The 24,205-nt window shown below is 32.7% G+C and overlaps 1 protein-coding gene across 4 annotated transcripts in view; it reads right to left on the bottom strand.

Moving 5' to 3' along the window:
• The window catches only part of SBF2 (SET binding factor 2), a 379,135-nt gene that overhangs the window by 120,491 nt on the left and 234,439 nt on the right, over positions 1-24,205 (bottom strand). For all 4 annotated transcript variants that reach the window (XM_011377248.2, XM_011377246.2, XM_011377247.2 and 1 more), the window contains exons 14-16: positions 23,549-23,753; positions 18,597-18,706; positions 17,144-17,293 (exon numbers count right to left, since the gene is read on the bottom strand). In XM_011377248.2, the coding sequence (XP_011375550.1) occupies positions 17,144-17,293; positions 18,597-18,706; positions 23,549-23,753 (465 nt within the window). The remainder of the gene's footprint in view (positions 1-17,143; positions 17,294-18,596; positions 18,707-23,548; positions 23,754-24,205) is intronic.

Consider the following 24,205-nt stretch of genomic DNA (forward strand, 5'->3'; position numbering starts at 1 on the left):
AGGTAAAATTATTAAGCTTTTTAAGAGGATATGAGAATATCTTTTTGAGCTCATGGTAGGGAAAGATTTCTTGCACAAGACATAAAAAATACAAATCATAAAGGAAATGATTAATAAAGTTGACTACATCAAAATTACACACTTATATTAATCAAAAGATATCAAAAAGACAAGGAGAAGACAACCACAAATTAGGAAGAGGTACCTGTAGCATGAAAGGATTGGTGTTCGAAACATATTAAGAACTCCTACAAGTCAATGAGAAAAAACCATGCAAAAGAAAAAAAGGCAACAGAAACAAATAGGCATTTCCTTACACAGAAAACATGCAAAGCCAATAAACATGAAAGAGTGTTCCATTTTATTAGTTATCAGGGAAATGCAAATTATAACTATAGTGTACCTTTTTATAGTCACGAGACTGACAGAATTTAAAAAATAAGAATTTTTTAATAGCAAAAGTTGGCAAGGATGTGAATAGGAACTCTCATACGTTGTAAGGCTGTAAATATGTAAAGATATTTTAGAAAATAATTTGTCATAATCTAGTAAAGTTGAAGTTGCACAAACTCTTCACTCAGCAATTCCATTCCTATGTGTTTATTCCAGAGAAATTCCTGCACAAGGGCATCAATATATAAGAATGGTCATTACAACATTATTTTCAGTTACAATGGCATTCGCACTGCCCACAATGAAAACGGTCCAAATATCTTTCAACAGTAGAACAGACTCATATAGTAGTGAGTACAAATAAACCATAACTACGTGTATCAACATGGATGAGCATTATGAACAGTTGCTCAATAAATACGTATTGTATCAATGAAAAAAATAGGACGATTCCAATTACATGACGGTAAAAACAGACAAAATTAAACTGAATTATATTTTAAGAGTACACATATGGGAGTAAAACCATGAGGAAAAGCAAAGGAATAAATGACACCCAATTCAGGAGAGTGGCTCTAAGGGAGAGGAAGAGCGGGAGCAGTTGAAGTGGAGCTCCCAAGGAATTCAATATTAATGTTCTACATCTTAAAGTGAGTGTTGGGCACATGCATGTTTTCTAGATTGTTATTTTTTAAATAATGCACATCATAAATACTTTATACTTCACAAACAGAATTTTATGAGTCATGTAATGACTACTTGAAAACAAGGTCAAGATGAGATGCAGAATGGGTAAAGCTAAGTGTTTCACTAGCACATATGTGCATTACATGTACAACTCAACTTTTTAACCTCATAAAAATATATATTACTACGTGCCATGGATTGTCCTCAAATACTCAACACAGAATGTCAAATCTATTATTGTCAGCAGTCTGTTAAATTTCCATTAAATGTTCCTTAGGAACGAATGGTAAACACTCAATGAGATCTGATGTAACTAGGTAAGATAATATTTTGAATTCAATTTGCAAAAGCAATTATTTTATCACACAGAATATTTGGAAATTACTGTTGGTCTTTTCTATGCATTTAGACAGATGTAACTGAGATAAGTATAACGTAACAAACTTGCAGACAATGAAAAGTGCTACTTAACAATTTTCCTGACCTGTACTAGAAGTAGTTTCAAGAGAAAAGCAACTTAAGGCTGGAAATCTGGAATTGGTGTTTTGACCTGATTAGATTCAAAAGCATTAATAATTGGGAGGGGGGTGAACAAACCACAGTGGATTATTAGGGTAGTGAAAATACTTTGTATAATTCCATAATGATGGATATATCTCATTATACTATTGTCTAAACCTAAAGCATGTACAACACCAAGAGTGAAACTAAAGTAAACTATAGACTTTAGGTGATTATGATGTGTCAATGTAGATTCATTAATTTTAACAAATATACCACTCGGGGGGGGGGGCGGTAATATTGATAGTGGAAGAGATTATGCATGTATGGGGAAGAAGGTATACAGGAAATCTATAACTTCCTCTCAATTTTGCTGTTAACTGAAAATTGTTCTTTAAAAAGTCTTAATAAAAATAATCATTAAAAAATCATAAATAGATCTTTTGACAGTAGTTAATGAGAAACTGGTGGTAGTCCTATGGCACTCAATGGCAAAACAATTACTTAAATTATCACCAAAGACAACCAACTTCTTTGTTCTTCATGTTCTTTTATATAAATTTTAGAATATTATCAAATTCTTCAAAAATTCCAACTAGACTGATTAAAAACTGGGCAAAGGACTTAAATAGACATTTCTCCAAAGAAGATATACAAATGGCCAATAAGAGCATGAAAAGATGCTTAACACCACAACCACCAATAGGAAAATGCAAATCAAATTCCCAATGAGATACTACCTCACACCCTTAGGATTAATATTATATCAAAAGAACAGAAAACAACTAGCATTGGCAAGGATGTGGAGAAACAGGCAACCCTTATGCACTGCTGATGGGAATGTAAAATGATACAGCTGCTGTGGAAAACAGGATGGTAGTTCCTGAAAAAATTAAAAAGAGAATTACCATATGATCCAGCAATTCTACTTCTGGGTAGATACTCAAAAGAATTGAAAGCTAGGACTTGAAGGGATATTTGTATATCCATGTTCACTGCAGCATTATTTATAATAGCCAAATGGTACAAGCAATCTAAAGTATCTAATGACAGATAAACAGATAAGCAAAATGTGGTATATATTTATAATGAAATGTTATTCAGACTTAAAAAGGAAGAAAATTCTGAAAAATGCTACAACAGGGGTGAATCTTAAGAATATTATGTGTAGTGAAATAAGCCATTCACAAAAAGACAAATACTATATGATTCCACTTATATGAGGTACACAGTCAAATTCATAAAGACAGAAAGGTAATAGTGGTCATCAGGGTCTAGTGGGGTGGGGATAAATGAGAGTTATTGTTTAACTGGTACAGGGTTTCAGTTTGAAAAGGTGGAAAAAGTTCTAGAAATGAATGGTGGTGATATCTGCATAACAATGCGAATATTCTTAATGCTACTGACCTGTACATTTAAAAATGGTTAAAATGGTAAATTTTATGTTATATATATTTTAGCACAATAAAAAAAAAATCCAGCTAAAATTCATTCATTCTTTGAGCACTTCTGTACTTTTTGGAATATAAAGATACTTCAAACCTTTCTTATATTTTCCTTACCCTAGTCCTGGCCCTAGCTATATCTTCAAGGAGTCGTTTATTCCTTTTAGTAGGTGCTGGTATTTAGAAACCAAGACCTGGATACTAGGTGTGCTCATTAACACTGGGGTGTCTTTTCTGTCAGGCCCTTTCAATGAATAGAACTAGGAAAATATATATATATGTATGTACCACCCCACTCCCACACATACACACACACACACATATATATACACATTTCCACTTACGTTTATTTCAGTATCATCTATATATCTATGTATGTTGAAAATCATGAGTTCATATCATTAGCTCTAATTTATTCAAAATCATAGGATAGCTTTCTACTTTTCCATATTTGTATCTTATTCTCTATCAGTGAAAAATCTAGCCACCATTATCCTCAATATATTTACTTATTTGCTCAGTCTTCTGAATATAAAGAGTATTCTGATTCTACTAGGCCACCAATACCACCTCACCTGAACTCCATGTTTGCAAGTATGGGGCCTGGGCTCTGCCTGGCTGCCATTACTGTCCTGCCTGAGCCTGTCTAATGGTGCCTGGACATTGGAGCTATGAAGGGAGAGAAGAGAGAGGGAGGATTTAAAAATTTTTACTTTTTAGTTGTTTTTTACTGGTAAAAAAAATGCTATTGATTTTTGTAGCTTGATCTTACATTTGTTCAGCAACTTAACTAAAACATATTAGTTAAAATAATTTTAAGATGAAATACTGCCATTTGCAACAACATAGATGGATCTTGAGATTATCATGCTAAACGAAATAAATCAGACCAAAATGTTGAGATTTTACTTATATGTGGGATATAAAACTGAAAGTAATAAATGAACAAGACAAACAGAGACTCATGGACACGGACAACAGTTTAGTGGTTACCAGGGTGAGGTAGGTAAGAGGTAAAGGGGATCAAATATATGGTGATGAAAGAAAATTTAACATTGGGTAGTGAACACACAATGCAATATACACACGATGTATTACTGAACTGTACACTTGAAAACTATATAATTTTATTAAACAATGTCACCCCAATAAATTTAATTTAAAAAATAAAAAATGAAATGAATCAAAAAAAAATTTTGTTTCTTGTGGTACTTTTTCTGAGCAGAGAATCATACCACTTGAAAATAATGACAGCTCTTTCTTTTCTAACCCTTAGATCTCATTTCTTTTTCCCTCCTTATAATATTGTTTTTAAAATTGATATATAATTGACATACAACACTATATTAGTTTTAGGTGCACAACATAATGATTTAACAACATTGCTAAGAGTAGTGATAACAGTAAGCATCTTTCTCTTGCTCTAATCTTAAAGAGAATGCATATAAAGTTTCTTCATTCACTATAAAGCTTGCTGTAGGTCTTTGGTATGTAGGTTTTATTAAGTATAAAAGCTTTTCTCTAATAACAGTCTGCTAAGAATTTTTACTCTTATACACATTGAATTTTATTAAATGCCTTCTCTGTACTGATTAAGATAATCATACATTTTCTGCTTTAATTTATTAATGTGGTGAATTACACTAAAAGAATCCTAGGATCAATTCCAGCATATCGTGATGTTTTATTTTTTTAATGTCTTACCAGAACCAAGTAGCCAACTTTTTATTTGGGAATTCTACATTTACAACAATATGAAAAATGGGACTATTTTTTTCTTCCCTTCTAATATATTTACTTGGTTTTGGAATCAAATTTATACTAGCCTCATAAAATGATATTAAAAACATAATGCTGATTGAGAAGAGAAACAATGAAATATATTCGCACCATTTACATAAATTAAAAATACATGTGCACTAAATAATACACAATTTTCAAGACCATCTGCATAAAAATAATATATTAAACACATTAAAATTATTGGAGGAGATTGGGAGCATAATGGTGATAAAAAATAAATAAATGAGAAGGGGACTGCACATGGACTGAAGATGATGATGTGTTATAAACAAAGGAGGGCCGGGATTGCTTTTAGTGGGCAAGGACAAAGAAAAGGGATCCTGATCATGGACCTTGGGGACATCTACTCCAACCTCCCCAACAATGTAGGGATTTTTACCATGCAAAGGGGATTGTGTATCTAAAAGCTGTCTACTTCACTGTTGAAAGTTTTAAATGTTAACTCCAATCTATCCCTTTCCAGATTACCAAATCAGAGATTCTGATGATGGAATCCAGAAATGCACATTTTAAAAATTTAAGAAAAGTTCTGAAAATGAGTACATTAGATAATAGGACAATGATTTTTCAAATCTAGCTACGTATCAAATTTACCTGTGGAACTTTAAAAAAATACAAATGCTTAAGCTTCATCCCTGGTGATTCTAATACAGTAGGTCTGAACACTTGTACTTTAAATATATCAGTAACAGTACTGTCTATTGGGACAGTACAGATCAGCTGTATGTAAACTTTAAGTTTTACTTTCAAGCAGGGGTCATGAATTATCAAACTATACATCTATATTCTCTTAGATATTTTGTGCACAGAGACACAAAAGTGAACTGAGACTGGCTCTGGTTGGGGATGGATTATAGCCAAGAAAGGGTAAAAGCTACTGGCTTGTTTAGAGATGGAAATTGCTGAGACAAGCAGCTACTTATATTATATTCACTTATTCATTTACTCATTCATCAAACTTTTATTGAAAGACTGCATGCCAGACATAACAGAGAATACTGATAAGTTGACAGGCAATTTCATTATATGTGATAAGTGCTATTGCAGGGTCACAGTGGATAGAATGGGGGCAGTATGAGATACAGTGAAAGCACAAAGAAATGGCTACCAATCCATAATTAATGGTCTGAGGAAGGCTTCCAGGAGGAAGTGACATCTAAACTGAGATTAAAAGATAAGTAAGAGTTGGCTAGGTGAAAGGGAGAATTGAGGAGTAAGAGTAGAAAGAAACAGTGTTCTAAACTAAGGCAATAAAATGTGCAAAGGCCAGAGGACCGACAGCAGTCAAAGATGAAGTTGTAGAGGTAGGAAGGGACCAAGATACAATTAGAATTCACTCTGAGGGCAAAGGGAAAAGATTTTAAGTTGGGAAATGACAAGATCCAACGTGAATTGCAGAATAATCATTTTGGTAAAACAAAGTGACAGACGTACAAGAGGAATGGCTCCAGATGGAGGTAGGGAGACCAGTTAAGAAGTTGGCTCAGTAACAGAGGTAAGAAATGTTGGTGACTTAAATCAGCATAGTGGAATTTAAGGAGAGAGAAAAGTAGATGGAATTGAGAGACATTAGGAAGTAGAATGTATAGGACTCCGTGGTTGATCAGACATGAGGAGAAGGCTAAGAGAAAGAGACTAATTCCATGTTGTTGGTCTATTGGTATCATTTGTTGAACTAAGAAATTCAGGAGGAAGAGTTTGTGGCTCGTGGCTGGTGGCTGGAAATGGGAGTAAAGATGATTATTTCACTTTAGAACATAACATCTAAATAGCTTTGGGACATTCAAGTAAAGATGGACAGTTACCACAGGATATCCAGTTTTGGAACATAAGAGGTAGATTAGAGCTTGAGATAAGATTTGGAGGGCATAAGTAAAGACAGTAATGGGGATGAATAAGATTATCTAGGGAGAATCTTAGATGGAGAAGTTCTAAGGTTGAACCTACAGATACAAGTGAACATCACCTTTTGCAGGATGGGGGAAGAGAAGCCCCACCAGAGAGACTGAAAAAGAGATTCAAAAGCAGAAAACAAGGAGAAATGTTATCATCAAAGATAAAGAAAGTGGGTTTTTCAGAGGTGGCAGTGGTCATCATCAAACGCTACACATGTCAAATAAGATAGGAACTTAAAAGGTTTCTACTAGATTTGTCAAAGAGTTCTCATCTATGGTCTTGGTTGAGTGAAGGTAGCCAAAGATTTGGCCTGACTCTTACAGCTGTTAGAATAGCTAACTTAATGAATTTTCTCCTAAATGTGAAACTCAAAGCTGTTGACAACCAAGTTAGTTCCTTGATAAGTAACTTATGAAAGTAGACTCTTATTTCAATAATAACTGCTTCCATGAGTTATGTAACCATTCATGTATTCAAACAATATCTGAATACTTTCTGCGTACCTGGTGCTGTGCTGGATATTGGGTATAAAATGATGAACAATACAAACAAGGTCTGTTTTCATTCAGCTAAGGTGTGAGTTTTTCAGTAGTAACTATTATTTTAAAAAATGAAAATGAAGATCCATAAGTTTCCAGAATACAAGTTCCAGATCTAAACCTAACTTTAGTTATAGAGTACCTACTCCCACAGTTTTTGAAGAACATGGTATCAGTGAGTTGAAAGCATAGAGTAAACAAACAAAACACAAACTAGATTTAGAACTTGCCTCTTCAATTTACAAACTGTGTTATTCTGGAAAATTACTTAATGTCTTTGAGCCTACTTTCAGAGGCAGTAGTGACTGTGGCTGACCCAGTTTCAGAGCCAAAAGAAAGCTGAGGTTGAATGAGGCAGTCAGAGTGATATGGGTACCCAAAAAGGAAAAGGCCAGGACGATTATGGATGTTGATTAGATGGTTCTTCTACAAGGGGGGAGTGGGGAATGAAAACTGAGCTGGGGAACAATGGTGGAAAGTAGGAACTTTGTTCAATGGCCCCTTCTGTTTAGGTCACCCTCCACAAGAAGTAAACCATAGGATGACAAAATAAAAGGAATGTATATACATGGTGAAGCTGGTTGACTGTGAGCTTTATAGCATGACCTAGCTGAGCTGTTCTGTTGAGACACTCCTAATCTCAAGATCTTTAATAAAATCTTTTCTTTTTGGCTGGCCACATTTCTCAGAGAACTGTCTTCCAATGTCCTGCCTTGATGGCAGGCTGCCAGAGTTCTGGAAGCTGAAGACAAAGTTGACTGGTATTCTCAATATTTGGCATTCGCTTAACCCCCCCGCTTGGAACAAAACAAAAATTCCCTCAGCCAGACCTAGTGTCTCCCAGGCTAGTGATGTCCTCTCTCTCTTAAAAATAAATACACAAACAAACCTCTAATCTTCTGTCAGGGTAAAGGAAAGGCGGCTGGCTGTTTACACAGAATTGGAAAAGGATCTGGGAGGGAAATCCAACTGCATCTTAAGGAGACTTTCAACCAATCCTCTTTTTAATGTTTTAGCTCCACCATAACCTCCTGCTTTTAGAGATAACTTGCTGTCCCTAATTACTGAGCCTTTTACAGTTCTGCAAATTGGGCTGCTTTAGTACTTTTATAACTGTCAATTAAGAAAGCTTTCTTTGGTCTGCTAAGTAAAGTCACTCGTCCATCAGCTTTCTAGTTTCCAAAATGATGTTGTCCTCTCCTGTTTTGCCTGTGGGTTTATGTGTTTTTAAAAAATCCTTTACTTTTGTTTTAATGGGGTTAGTAGCTGAGATTAAATGTACATATTCAATCTTTTCACTTTAATCAGAAGTTACCCTATTTACTTCTTCCATTTCATCTCCCCAACCTTTTCACACACTACACTCAACAATATGAAAATATTTTTCAATTTTCAAAACACAGGCCCTCTTCATAGTTTTTTCTACTGGCAACTTCCTCTATCTGGAATACTCTCTCTCCCAATCCTTGTCTAACAAATGTCTTCTGTGACCATGTTCTTTCCAAACTAAATCCAGTAATCCCATAATAAGATTCATAGTACTTTTCTATGAATGCACATCCCACTGTATTATAAATACTGTATTATAAACACTGGTTTACCTGTAAATTTTTCCTTCTAGACTGTGAATTCCTTAAGAACCAGGATAATATTTTAATCTCTCAGTATGTCCTTAAAATTTTCTAGATTAAGTCAATCTGATGGGGAAAGCTTGGGGTTCCAGATGAGAAACCTTTTTTCTCATACTTTTAAACCTCTGTGGTTTCCTACATTATTCAGCAACCTTAGCCTAAGAATTCCAATACAAGAATTTATCCAGTAACCAATGAAATTTTATAAAAACATTTTGTTGGTGACTGGAATTTTCATCTGTGACAAAACTGAGGTTCAACTTTGAAGTGTCTCCCCTTTAATAAGACAAGACCCTTGGTTACTTTAGATATATTGATCACATCCAGCTGACATCACACTGAGCCCACTGTTTAAGTAGCTTACCTTCCTTCCCCCCACCCCCGCCCCACCCCACACTGTAAGACTTTTAATGAATTGAAAGTCACTGATTTACATTCTGGCACAAGTTCCTAATCCTGTCACAAACTAGCACTTTGAATAGCAGTGTGTTAGATCATCTCATTATATCCTCCATGTATCCTAACGTCTCTTCCATATTTTCCATCCTCTTGTTTCTTTCTGTCCCGCTATGTGTAATTGCTTCAGACATGTATTTCAGTCCACTATAATTCTTTCACTATGTCTAGTCTGATGTTTAACCTATCCTTTGAGTTTCTGTAATTATGTGTTTATTTCTTTACTTACTTTAGCCCCAAAATTTCAAACATATATCGAAGTTGAAAGAATTTTACACTGAACACTTGTATATTTACCACCTAGATTGTATCATTAACTTTTTGCTATGCTTACTTTATCATTTATCTATCCATCTATATACCAATTAATTTGTCTTATTTTTAGTGCTTTTCAAAGTAAATCGCAGGCATCAATTATATTTCCCCCTAAGTGCTTTAGCATGCATATCATTAGAGTTCAATATTTGTTTATAGATTTTTTCTTTTGCTACACAATTCACATACAGTAAAACATACAAATCTTAAGTGTACATTCGCTGAGTTTTGACAAACATGTCATAATATTTTTAAGAGTTACCTCAATGGTTGTATGTATTGTTAGTTCGTTCATTTTTATTGCTTAATAGTATTACATTGTATGAATACATAATAGTTAAAAAATCTATTCTCTGGATGATGGACTCCTGGGCTGTTTCCGGTTTTAGGCTGTTATGTATAAAGCTCTCACAAATATTGTTGGGTAAATCTTTTTGTAGATGTTTTCATTTCTTTTTGAAAAGACCCAGGAATGAACTTTTTGGATAGTAGGATAGGTATATACTTAGTTTTAATAGAATCTCTGGCTTTTCTCCAAAGTGATTGTACCAGTTTACATTCTCAACAATAAAGTGTGAGAGAAAATTCTAGTTATTTTACAACCCTGCCAACATTTGGTGCTGTCAGTCTTTCTAATTTTAGCCATACTGGTGGTTATACTGTACAGATGACCCTTGAACAACAAAGGTTTGAACTGCGCAGGTCCACTGACATGCTTGATTTTTTTCAGTACATACCTCTACTGTTTTCAGTTTGAGTTTGGGAGTCTGCAGATGCAGAGGGACAACTGTATGTATTGATCAACACCATCCTCTATAAAGGACTTAAATATCCATAGATTTGAGACCCACTGGGGATCCTAAAAGCAATCTGCCTTGGATACTGAGGAACAACCAGGGGTAGTTAAGTTTTGGGGGAGTCAAAAGTTATATTCAGATTTTCTGCAGGGGAAGGGGTCAGTTCCTCAATCCCTGCATTGTTCAAGGGTCAATGGCAGTTACTCATAATGTTTTACTTTGCATTTCCCTGGCAACTAATGATAATGAGCATTTCTTTATGTGTTTATTGACCATTCACATATCTTTTGTTTAGTTTCTTCTTAAGTTGTAGAAGTTCTTTATATAAAGATGACACCAGTTCTTTGCCACATACATATTTTCGGAATAGTTTTTCCCAGTCTTACCGATTCATTTTCTTAATGGTGTCTTTTGATGAGCATAGTTTTAATTTCAGTGAAGTATAATGATCATTTTTTTCTTTTTTGGTCATCACTTTCTGTGACCTAAAAAACTGTTGCCCATTCCCAAGTCATGAAACTATTCCATGTTTTCCCCTAAACATTTCATAGCTTTATATTTTATGTTTAGTTCTATGCTCTACCTCAAATTCATTCTTGTGTTTGATGTGAGGTAGAGGTTAAGGTTCACTTTTTGCCATATGAATATTTAGTTTTTCCAGCGCTATTTGTGGATAAATCTTCTCTCCTTATTGGATTGCTTTGGTGTCTTTTTCTAAAATCCCATAAATATGGGTGTATTTGTGGGTGCTCTTTTCCACTGATCTATTTGTTGATGCTTACTTATATTGGTACCACATTGTCCTGATTATTGAGGTTGATAGTAAGTCTTGAAATCAGGTAATATTAAGTCCTCTAATTTTTTCAAGATTGCTTTTGACATTCAAAGTCTCCTGCATTTCCATATAAATTTTAGACTGAGCTTGTCAATTTCTAGAAAAGTCTGTTGCAATTTTCATTGAGATTGCATTCAATCTATACAGATCGATTTGTAGAGAAATAACATCTTAACAACAATCTTCCATATCCTTTGAGTTTTTACTTTTAATGATTACATAATTTAAACTTACCTGGCCATTTCTGTTAGTCTCTTGTTATTTGCTTATTTTGTATTCAATCTTTTATTCATTGAAATATTTTAATTATTTTATATTCTAACTGAATAATTCCAATATATAAAGTTTTTAGGGGTCTAAATCTGTTGTTGGTTCTGTTGACACTAATCTATATTGGCTCATTTCCTTGGTATTTGGTCATTTTTAAATTGTGAGTTCATAGCTAACTGAATTTAATCTATGAGAATCCTGATGGCCTAAATTGGGGTTGCATTATTTTAGAATGGATTTACAGTTGTTACTTTTGGAGGCAAGAGTGAGCAGCATGCTACTGAATAAGGATTATTTTCTTCTTCTTCCAGTGTCCTAGCCTGATACAAAATTCTCAGGTTCAACTAACTCTTGTTACAGAGGCCAAAGGTGAATTGTGCTCACAAATCTAGTTTTCCCAACTGCTAATTGCTCAGAATTTGGTTTTTTCTATTTGTCCTTTTCTTGAGAATAAAGGGAGGACCTATTAAAGATTTCCTTTTCTCCTTGAGAAAAAAATGTATCAAAGTCATTTTTTTTTGGTAATTTTCTAAGATCTATTTCTATGTTAGTGAGAGGGTCCCTCATAATATGTAGTTTATTATGATGCTGGAAATGGAAGATATAATCAGGTTTTCAAATTATAATTTACTGTTAAAAGCTCATGGCTAAGATCTTGACACATAAAGAGTTTTCATCATTTATCTGCTAAAATGGAAATAGTTAAGGCCCTGATATGTTTAGAGAGATTTATAGTAGTTTCGGTTATTAAAAAATACTAAAATATGATCAGTTATTTGAAATAAGATGATATATAAGAATAATCTATAACCTACATAAACCGGTCCTTTAAAAAAAATTATCTTGGCATTGAAAGAACCTGATAAACAAAATAGGCCCTTGGCAGTACTCATGTTCCATTTAATTTTCCCTTGAGGACAGGAAAGACAGAATAACTTCAAGATCAGGAAAAGCAAAAATTACCACTACCTAAAAATTAGTTTACTTAGTTAATGTTTCTTCTTAAAACACCAACACAGATGTTTGGCCTCTCTGCCTTGAAACTCTACGCTTTTGTAAAAAATGTTCAGAATGTCATGTTAAATCCCCACAAGTAAGGTTGTTGCAGCAAGAATAGAAATACTAATAAATCCCAAGTTGGTAATAAATAACTCATTAAAATAAGTATAGCACATGTGAGCCCATTTATAACTCAGAAGAGCCTCTATGTAATGTTAAATAACAGCATGCACTGGGATGAGGATAGGATCTAGTTTTATATATTTATTAAATATTGAATTATGAAATATCATGTGCCCATCAGTCCAGGTGTGTTTGAAAACAGCAAAAAGATCCATGCCTTCTTTTTTTCCGACATGTAACTATTCAAAGGAAAAAGAAATATATTTGTAGCCCAAGGGTACCTGACTATGCTATAAGTGACTTACTAACTAGTATATGCTAAAATTAAGTTTAAAGAAAGCTTTATAACTTAGTCCTTCAGTTAACAACACAGAAAATACTAATGAAGAAAGCACTGTAAAATAGTTTTTGTAGTTTTATCATCAATTAGTATAGAAAATCAGAAAATTACCTAACTTTAGGGTTTCTAGAGACCTTGATTTGTTAATCAAATTCCTTTGTTCTCTATAATTACAGTACCAAAGTAAGTACCAAAGTAACAAAAGACATGTGGCTTTTTTTAGGGCACATTAATTATGTTATAGTCTTCTCACAAAGGTGTTTGATAATTTCCTTCCTAGAAAAATGAGAATCTTCTTTAAAAATTATAAAACAGATGCTTATTATATTTTATAAAATTTAATTATGCTTGTATATGTGTGTGTGTGAGTGTGTGTGTTTCAAGCTGAGAAAGGTTTAAATTGAAGGTCAAAACTCTTCTAATCTTCTAAACCACTGTTATGAACTTAGTATAAATATCCTTCCAGATTTTTACTATGATGTACATACATATATACATACATGTAATTTTAAGTCAAAAATAAAATCACATTTACTTTTTGTAACTTCCTTTTTGCCCACCTAGCAATATATAAGTTTTTCAATATAGGTACATATTATATACCCACCTCTTCCTATTTAGTAGCCAAACAATTCCAAAGAAAAGCTGTACCATGATTAATCAATATCCAAGTGTTAAACATTTAGGTTACTTTCAATTTCTGTTATTATAAACTATTATAACTATCTCTTATACTCTAAAATAAGATTGTATTTCCGGTAAAAGTGAATCATCTCTGATCTTGTCAATTTGCTTAAACAAACTACAAAGTGCTTGTTATAAGATTACATTGATGTTAGACTTTAAGTTAGAATTTCTGAGAAAGATATCCTTTGAAATGGGTTTGAAAAGATAACTATGCCCTGCAAAAAAACCTAATAGCAGTTCCTAAGACGTTAATGTTTATAAGTCATAAAGTTATAAAGAATAATGATACAATGAATACCCATATATCTAGTTCAAGGAATAGAGTTTTACCATTACTTTTGAAGATCTCTATGTTCATTGCCCTTCTTCTCTGTTCCGCAGAAGTAATTTTCTTCAATATTTTGTTAATTATTCCTTTTTTTTAACTTGATTGAGGTATAATTGACAAAAAAATTGTAGTGTACGGCATGATTTAATATATGTATACATTGCTTTGCTTTTCTTTATAGTTTTACCACATGTTGTATTCCTAAATTAAATATTCCTAATATGTTACATTTTGAATTTTATATGAATAGAACCATATCGTAATTGAGTTGTCTCTTCATTTTTGCACAAAATTATCTTTTTTGACATTCATCCACATTGTTCCTTGTAGCTAGCTGTAATTCATTCATTTTCTCATTTAAATAATATTCCAATATAACAAGGTACCCTAATTTATTTATTATGCTGGTTGGTGTATGAATTGTATCTAGTTTTCTGCTATTTCAAACAATGAGCATTTCTGTGCATGCTTCTTGGTGTATATGGGCAAGAGCTCCTTGAAGAATGGAATCACTGGATCACAGATTATATTCATTTTCAGCTTTAGAGGAAAATGACAAATTATCTTGTTATCTTATATCTTATTACATTTTCTAAAGTGATTATACCATTTTCCACTCTAATGAGCAGAGTTTACATGTTCCATTTGTTCCATAACTTCAGCAATACTTGACATTATCCAATTTTTAAATTATTACAAAATAGTGAATATAAACAGAAGTCTTTCCCATGGTGGTTTTTATTTACATTTCTCCAATTATTGACCTAGATCATCTTTTCTTTTTTTAAGATCGTCTTTTTATACACTTATTATCCAAGTGGGTTTCCTTTCCTTTTCTCCGAGATACATTTTTAGGTCTCTTATCCATTTAGAATTTGGGCTGTTTACCTTTTTATTGATCTGTAAGAGTTTTTATAATCTGAGTACTAATACATTTACGGTCATATGCTTTACAAAAATCTCTCACTCTGAGGTTTGCATTTTCACTCTCCTTATGGTATTTTTTGACGAACAGAAGTTCTTAATTTTAATGTAGTCAAATTAATCTTTTAAGATTGGCACTATTTGTGTCAATATTTTCCCACCTTAAAGTCATAAAGATATCTCCTTTATTCTGTTTGAAAAATTGTATTGGTTGGCTTTTCATATTTAAATCTTTAATCCCCATGAAACTGATCTGTGTGGTGTGAGGTATTTGCACATTTTTGTATACATGGTACATTACATGTACATGGTCATCCACCTGTTCTGGCAGTATTTATCTTTTTTTCATCTTTTTTGCCACTGATCTGAAATGTCGATTTTGTCATAAATCACATTTCCATATACGTGTACATCTGTTTATGAACTCTATATTCTGTTCCATTAGTCAATTTGTTTATAATTGTCCAATACCATGCTATCTTAATTACTATAATCAAATTAATTTAAAAAAATTTAAAAAGTTTTATTGATGCATAATTGATGAATAAAATGGTGAAATAATTAAACTGTTGATTGTGGTGATTTGATATAGGTATATATTGTGAAAGGATTCCAATGATTGAATTAATTAACACATCCATCACTTCACATATTTATTTATTTGTTTGTTCATTTATTTATTTATTTATTTTTGGTGCAGACATTTAAGTTCTAATCTTTAAGCAAATTTCAATTACATAATACAGTGTTATCAACTATAGTCAGCATGTTTTATATTAGATCTTTGGGCCTTATTGATCTTATAGCTAAAAGTTTGTGTCTGTTTCTAAGAGTGTGCATTTTCTCTTTTTTTCCCCTTAAGATTTCAAATACAGGTGACACCAAGCAGTATTTTTCTCTGCTTGTTTATTTTCACTTAGTATAATGTCTTCAAGGACCATCATGTTGTTGTAAATGGTAGGATTTCCTTCTTTCTCATGGCTAAATAATATTCCAGTGTTTATATACACCAAATATTCTTTATCCACTCTTCCACTGATGAAAACTTAGGTTGTTTCTGTATCTTGGCTAATGTGAATAATGCTGCAGTGAACATGGGAGTGCAGATACTTCTTTGATACTCTGTTTTCATTTTCTTTAGATATAACCAGAAGTGGAATTGCTGGATCTTATGGTAATTCTTTTTAATTCTAAGGAACCTCCATACTATTTCTCAATTTACATTCCCAGCAATAGTGCACAAGGGTTCCCTTTTCTCCACATCTTTATCAATACTTATTTCTTGTTTTTTTTTGACAACAGCCATTCTAACAAAGGTGAAGCAATATATCAATGTGGTTTTGATTTGCATTTCCCTGATGATTAGTGACGCTGAAGACAAATTTGTATGTTTTCTTTTCAATGAATTCCTCCATTGCCTCTTATTTTTGGGAAAACTGATTTTTATAATTTTATAATACTGAGTCTTCCAATCTATGAACATGGTACATCTTTCCATTTATTTAGGCCTTCTTCATCTACATATAATTATCAATTACATCCTGTAATTCTCACTTTCCAATCTACCAGAATTTAATATGCATTTTATTTAGGTTCTCTGGAGTCCCACAGATTGTCTTTGAAATCTTAATATTTAATTACATTTTTCTCCTTGTACAAAAAGTTTGAGAGAGGATTTTTGCATTGCTTGTAAAGAATATTACATCAATGTCACAGAATACCTAACAAGGGAGACAGGATGGGGAAATCAGGTTATTTGCTTCTCCTAAATTATGTCTTCATGATTTTGTGGGAAGTTTATATTTATAAGATCATATACACAAAGTGCTTAGTAAATATTTAACAAGTGAAAACTGACTAGAAAGAGCCGACATGAATACAGATATTAAATAACATATAACCAAATATTTTAAAGATGACTTCATTTTCAGAAAGCTTAAAGAACTAGTAAAATAACCTAGTAGTTTTCAAGAGAAAACAAAAAAAAAGAATAAAAAACTTTTAAGATTTATGCAGAGTAATAAATAACTGTTTCTGACTGAAATGCTACAGATATTGGCTCTTCGTCCTATAAGCTGTGGAAGGCCAAAGAACTTGATATATCGGTAATTACTGAATCTCCTAGAAAAATAAGTATTCTCAAATAAGAATAACCTAAAAGAACTAAAAATTACCTGTAGAGTACAGTTCATCATCCTTATTATGTAGTCAAACTGTTGATGGTCTAATATTGCCCGGTTTTGCTGGACATGCAAACCCAGCTCATCAGTGAGACACTGTCTGGCTGCCTTTCCTTTAAGAGCTCTCAATGCAGCAGGAAGTGTCTGAAGAAAAGAGAGGTGGAAGTGAACAAAAGGCACCACTAGAAAAAATTAAGTTTTAATCTCACTGAAAATTCAAGTGTATCCTATAAGCCATTTGACAGTTACTAGTAAAATTAAACTGCTAGAGAAGAGCTGCTTTTCTATTAAGAACAATTTTAAATAGGTGGATTTATAGTTATTTTTATTTGTAAATTAGCATGAGAAATAAGTAGAATGAGTTTATGTGATAAATTTAAAAAACATTAACTACATTTTTAAACTTTGGTCATCAAAATGACTGCTGCTTCAGATTATGAGTCAAAGCCACTGATGCTTAGACACCTCCTTTCAATAACTGGCCACAGGGCAAGAGTAGAAAGAAAAATTAAAATGACCCAAAACACAGGTGATTTTCTACTTTTAAAATGGTCAGCTATTTCATCATTACTCAGTTTTAATTTATAACTGAAAAATTCTACAATCTCTTCTCATTTCAGTGTCATAATGAAAAAAGACTCAGAGCAATAAACAGATTAGGTTTATTCATTAAAACTCTTTCACTTTATCACTCACAAGAATGCCTCTTCCAGTTCGCCATGTAAAATTAATATACTTTGTATAAAATAACAAAGGGTTTATTTAACTTTGAAAACCTTAAAAGCAGACAGAGTAGCAAATAAGTAGGAAGTGAAGAAGTCTGAAAGCAGAAGGGCATAATGTTATTACAAGCAAGTACAAGTACAAGATCAGGATGTAAAAGCCGAAAACAAGAGAAGCCAAAAAAAGTCTGTAACATATCAATCCTCCTCCCAAAATGGAAACCAAACAACTTCAAAACATAAAGAAGCTTGGGGTCATTTAGTGTAATGGTAAAATTTTACTCTTTATTTGACATGCTTTACTAGCCCCTTGTAGTAGATGTTTAGAATAATGATGAGTCACTAAAGAAAGCTTACATTATGTTTAGCATGTTTTATTAACGAAGACAAGAAAATGTGCCTTAACGAGGCACATTTAAGTAGAATACCATGGTTTCTAAAATTTATTATATTATTCTGACTAGATTCTTTGCCAATAAAAATTACATTTAAAATGTCTGGTTTCAAAGTAATATGCAAAATAGGATTTAATGAACAATGTTAAAAATTTGAGGGAAAAAAATAACTGTCAATATTTTTCTTAGATACTATTCATTTAAAATGATCAAAACACTCATTAAGAAAAAAAGGATGAAATTAGGGAGAGAGGTCAGTTGGAAAGCTGAACATGTAAATCTGAAAGAGAAATGACAAATTATTACTTGGGAAAGATGGCATTTTATTACCTTTTCAGTCTCCAATGTTTTATTTTCAAATATGAATGAGATACAGTTTCTAACAACTTCCAGTCTCTGTGCACTGTTGAAAACTGTTGTCACCTTGTCCATTATCGAAACTAGTCAAGGAATATAAAGAAAACACAAATAAATTAAACTCCTTTGGCAATTACAAAAGCAAGCAGAATATTACTGTTTAGTTTATGTGACTGTGACTGTTTACATAACTGACCAACACTTAGAATTTATTTTTCTCCCTTGTTAAATGACACTGAAAGCATTCCCATTTCATTACTTTGATTATATTTTTAGGTTTTGAAGTGTCAGGTTAGTCAATGGCATATTAAGGGTAATTTCACAGGATAGATTCCAATGAAACACTTAACTCTTATGCAAATTAATGTATATTATACAGTAAAATTATATTAAGCAAAGATAAAATCTATTTTACCTTTAACTGTAAACAAACTGATAAGGAATGTTTGGGGTACAGGATCATGACAAAAGAAGCTAATGGAAAAAGAAATTGATATGTCTAAGATATTACCAAAGAAAAACCAAACATATCACCAAAAATTAGATTCTACAAATTTGAGTAGAGAGGATTTGAAGAAGCACTGTACAAAAAGAGAGATGATAATAGCCAAATAATTACTACATAGATTGGGAGAGTCACTTTGTAGTCCTATGAACTTAGGACTTGTCACCTCTACCACAATGTTGGATGATTCTAGTCTATTATGTAGACTGATTAAATTACTTAAAATAAATTTAACTTATTAAAAGAATAATACCAGAAGGATATAAATGAAGGTAGCATTTGTTAAACAAAAAGTATAATTTCCTGAAGAACTATATTACGTCATTTGTACAAACGAGGTTAGCATTGATAATTCTTAAACCAAAAAGAAAGATCTCTTATATTTCATTGCTGTTCTTGGAATCTAAAGATGTAATTCGTTCAGCTCCCACCACATCTAATAAGAAAGACCATCATGTCTTACCTATTAGCATTCCTTTCATCAATATGAAGCGTTATGTCCTTCAAATCACTTTTTAAAATTTTTGAAATAATTATAAGCTCACAAAAAGTTGCAAAATAGTACAGAGAAGATCTATGCACGTATTACCCAGCTTCCCCCAATGGTGATATCTTACATAGCTATAGTGCTTTATCGGAATCAGGAGATCATTTGACACCATATAGTTAACTAGACAACAGATCTTACTTGGATTTCCCTAGTTTTCTTAAAATTATTTTTAATCATGTGTCATTAATATTCTTCATGACTATGATGGTTAAACAGATATTACATGACTTTTCTGTCTGAAATGCTCATTCTTAATTGTGGGTTCTGGTGCTTCCCATGCATTTAGGTTAGTGGTATAGACACAAATTGAAATCAATCTATATTTAGAGTAGAAAATTCTTAAGAGTTTGTAAATAATATCATATAACATTATTGAGAGAGCAACATCTCTAAGCTACGTTTATAAACTTTTAATTCTAAAATCTTTGTAAGGGTATTTTAAATTTTATTTAGAACAAGCTAATTAAAAAAACCACATTTTCTTACAATGAATATGTTTAACTATCTGGGAATTATTATTTTTCTTTGGAGACTATGACTTAGTTCACTCCCAGAAGAAAGTTCTTCACTTGGAGTAACTGATACTTCAGGGATTGGCAAAATCTCCAGTTGTGGTATTCCAATACTAGTTTTCTAACATTTGATAACAACTCTGGTTTATGGGTACTTGACTTTCCAGGACTCCTTTTCTAAGTCTTTGGCTATCAAATGCTGTTTCCAGACAATCATCGTTACTCTGACCCCATAGAGGAATAGCTGAAAACTAACTAACCTCTCAAAATGTGAATGCCTCTTAAGGTGACAAAGCAATTCCATACCATTAAATGAGTATCATGTAAAATGAAACATTCATAGCTTTTAATTTTAGTACAAGAAAAATTCTGATTCTGATCAACCTAAACGAACCAGAGGCCCCTGCATGCATGCATGCATTCATGTATTTTGGTTTTATAAAAAGTGCATAGATAAAAAAAAAAAAGTGCATAGAGGGCCATATACTGAGTCACATGTACCTCTCTCTGATTACAATGAGACATTCCACAATCAATTAATGAAAGAATTTGATGTGAACTGAAAACGATGTGGAGATTATGCAAAGATAATACTGAGACAACACTACAGGCTACAATTCAAGCAAATTAAATTTTATGTGAGTATTTAAATAAGCATTCAACTAACGAATATTAAAATTACATGACCAAAACTCTTCAAAAAATTACTATTTACCCTAACATGTCTACTTTCTCTGACCTCTTCTCTATGTGAAAATTGACACTTAAGTAAAGGCTGTTAATTCTTAAGGAAATAATGGCAAATAAACGTTACTAAATAAATAATAAGCAATAAGTAATATTAACATTACTATGTAGATAACAAATTTTAAGAATACATAGATTGTTAGCATTATTATATGAATAATATAATTAATATCTTGTTATTCCTTGATAATAAAATTACACTCACTTCCAGGTATGATGAACCATTTGTAGCAAACTAAAACTTCTACCAGGAACAGTTATAAAAGTCAGATAAAATGCAAAAACTATCTATTTAAATATATCAGAGAGCTACAGAAGCACAAAGATTAGAGGACATAAAATTCTAGAGAAGGGAAAAGACTGGAGACACACAACCACTTTTTCTCCAGGAGATTTGCCAGTACTGGATGCAGACAAGAGGCTGAGAACCCAGGCTTGATTCTGGAATATGGCTAGGCTGACCAAAGTTTCTGGTGAAAGCTGAACTCACAAAAATGGATATGTGCTATCATCCCTAGGTAAATTTCTAAAAGAACAGTAAACAAATGTATAAATGATGGAGATAAACTATGAAATAAGAAAAAGTTTATTAATCCAAAAAAGGCAAGAAATCAGGGGAAATGTAAAAAAGGGGTATCATATAGCAAAAAAGTAATCCAGTGAATTACATTAAAGCCATTACTATATCAGTAATTTTATTTATATACATGAGCTAAATATAAGTAATATACTAAGATAGTTAGACTGGCTAAAGAAACCCACCACCTGCTGCTTACGGGAGGCATATCTTAAATATAAGGACCCAAAAAGTTTGAAAATAAAAGGATAAAAAAAGATAAACCATACAAACACTAACCAAAGATGGTGTAGCTATACAAACATTGAGGTACACTTTAAGGCAAGAAGCATTACTAGAGACAAAGAGGGACATTTCATAATGATAAAGGTATAAATCACAAGGATGTTGTAACATTTGTAAATAAATTTGCATCTAATAAATCAACTTCAAAATATATAAAGAAAAAATAGAACTAAATGAGGAATAGAAATTCTACTATTATCACAGGAGATTTAACCCATCTTCCTCAATAGCCGAAGAAAAAGAAGAAATAAAAATCAGTAAAGACAACTCATAGAATAAGAAAAAATATTTGTAAATCATATATCTGATAAAGGACTTGTATATAGAACATATAGAGAACTTTTAACTCAATAAAAAGACAACCCAATTTAAAAATGGGCAGAAGATCTGAAGACAGTTCTGCAGAGAAGATATAAAAATGGCCAACAATCATTGAAAAGAGGTTCTGTATCATTAGTGAAAGTGGAGAAATCAGGATGCTCGTATATTACACGTGGGAATGTGAAATGGTACAGCTGCTGTCGAAAATAGTCTGGCAGTTCCTCAAAACATAAAACAGACTTCTCATATGATCCAGTAATTCCACACCTAGGTATACACCTGAGAGAACTGAAAACATATCCACACAAAAACTTACATATGAATGCTCACAGTAGCATTATTAATAGTAGCTTAAAAGTACAAACAACCCAAATATCTATCCACTGATGAGTGAATAACAAAATATGATATACAGATGGTCCCCAACTTATAATGGTTCGACTTGACAATTTTTCAACTTTACAGTGGTACAAAAGCAATATGCATTCAGTAAAAACTATACTTCAGATTCTGAATTATCTTTTCCCAAGCTAGCAACGTGTCATGTGGTACTCTCTCATGATGCTGGGCAGTGGCAGTGAGCTGCAGTCCCTAGATGGGCACGTGATCACAAGGGTAAACAGCTGGTGCACTACAGTGTACTGTGTTGCCAGCTTTTTTGGATATTGTGTTCTGAGCACATTTAAGGTAGGCTAGGCTAAGCTACGATGTTCAGCAGATTAAGTGTATTAAATGCATTTTCAACTTACAATATTTTCAATTTACGATGGATTTATCAGGATGTAACCCTTTCACAAACTGAGGAATATCTATATACACACAATAGAACATTATTCAGCCATAGAAAGCACTGAACTACTGATACATGCTATATGGATGAACTTTTGAAAATATGCTAAATGAAAGAAGCCAATCACATAAGATCATGTATTATATGATTTCATTTATATAAAATGTCCAGAATAGGCAAATCTATGAAGACAGAAAGTAGATTATTTCCTAAAGCTGGGGAAGGAGTGGGTTTGGGGGGAAAATGGGAGTGACTGCTAATAGGCATGGGTATTTCTATTTGGGGTAATGAAAATGTTCTGAAATTGGATAATGAAAATGGTTGCACCACCCTATAAATATACTAAAAACCACTAAATTGTATACTTTAAATGAGTGAATTTTATGGTAAGTGAATTATATCTCAATATAGGTGTTTATAAAAAAAGGAAAGAATCTATAGTGGTAGCAGTTAGGTGAATGAGAATGGTCACCCTTTGTGAGAGGTAGTGAATGGAACAGTGTTTCTGGGTGTTGATAATGCTGTGATTCTGGTGACACTGGTTTGTTCACTTTGTGAAAATTCATCAAGTTGTACACTTTCATTGTGTGTCTTCTGTCTTGATAAAAATTTTACTTTTAAAATAAACAAATACATACCAACAGGTGGACCTGCTGGCACAACGCATTTCTTTTCCACTCGTGAAGCAGGAGGTGCATTCTGGTTCTTAGCAAGATTTTCCTCTATTAATTCCTGTACCCGGGTTTCATTAATCTTTGGGAAAGGAAGAATATGAACTCGCAAGTGGGATCCTTCTGTTGGGCGTGGAACTTTCTGAAATGCCATATGAGGGTTTGGATTCTCCTGTAGCATCAAACATAGGTAAAATTATTCATAAGTTAAAATAACAATGGCAAATTGTCAGGAAGGGAGTGGGAGCTAAGAGGGACACAAATTAAATAAAATCAGATAGATGAGTGATTGTACAGACATTAGATACATGCCATAAAATACCGAGTACCAGAATCTTACATCTTACACAATCTATTGGCAGCATCTGATACAGCTGATCACTCTTATTTGTCCGTCAAAACTTTCTTTACTTGGTTTCTAGGTCTTCTGGCTATATCTTTATTTTTCTTCTCCCTAATCTTTTAATTATGCGAATATCCCTGGGCTCAGACCTTGGGTTTCTTTTCTATTCACACTTACTTCCTTGGTGGTAACTTGCAGTTTCATATCTTTAAACCACAAAAACACCAATAATTCACAAAATTTTATCTTCAACTGAGCTTTCTCCTGAACTCCATACCCAT

Source organism: Pteropus vampyrus, unplaced genomic scaffold (assembly GCF_000151845.1).
Source record: "Pteropus vampyrus isolate Shadow unplaced genomic scaffold, Pvam_2.0 Scaffold307, whole genome shotgun sequence".
NCBI lineage: Eukaryota > Metazoa > Chordata > Mammalia > Chiroptera > Pteropodidae > Pteropus > Pteropus vampyrus.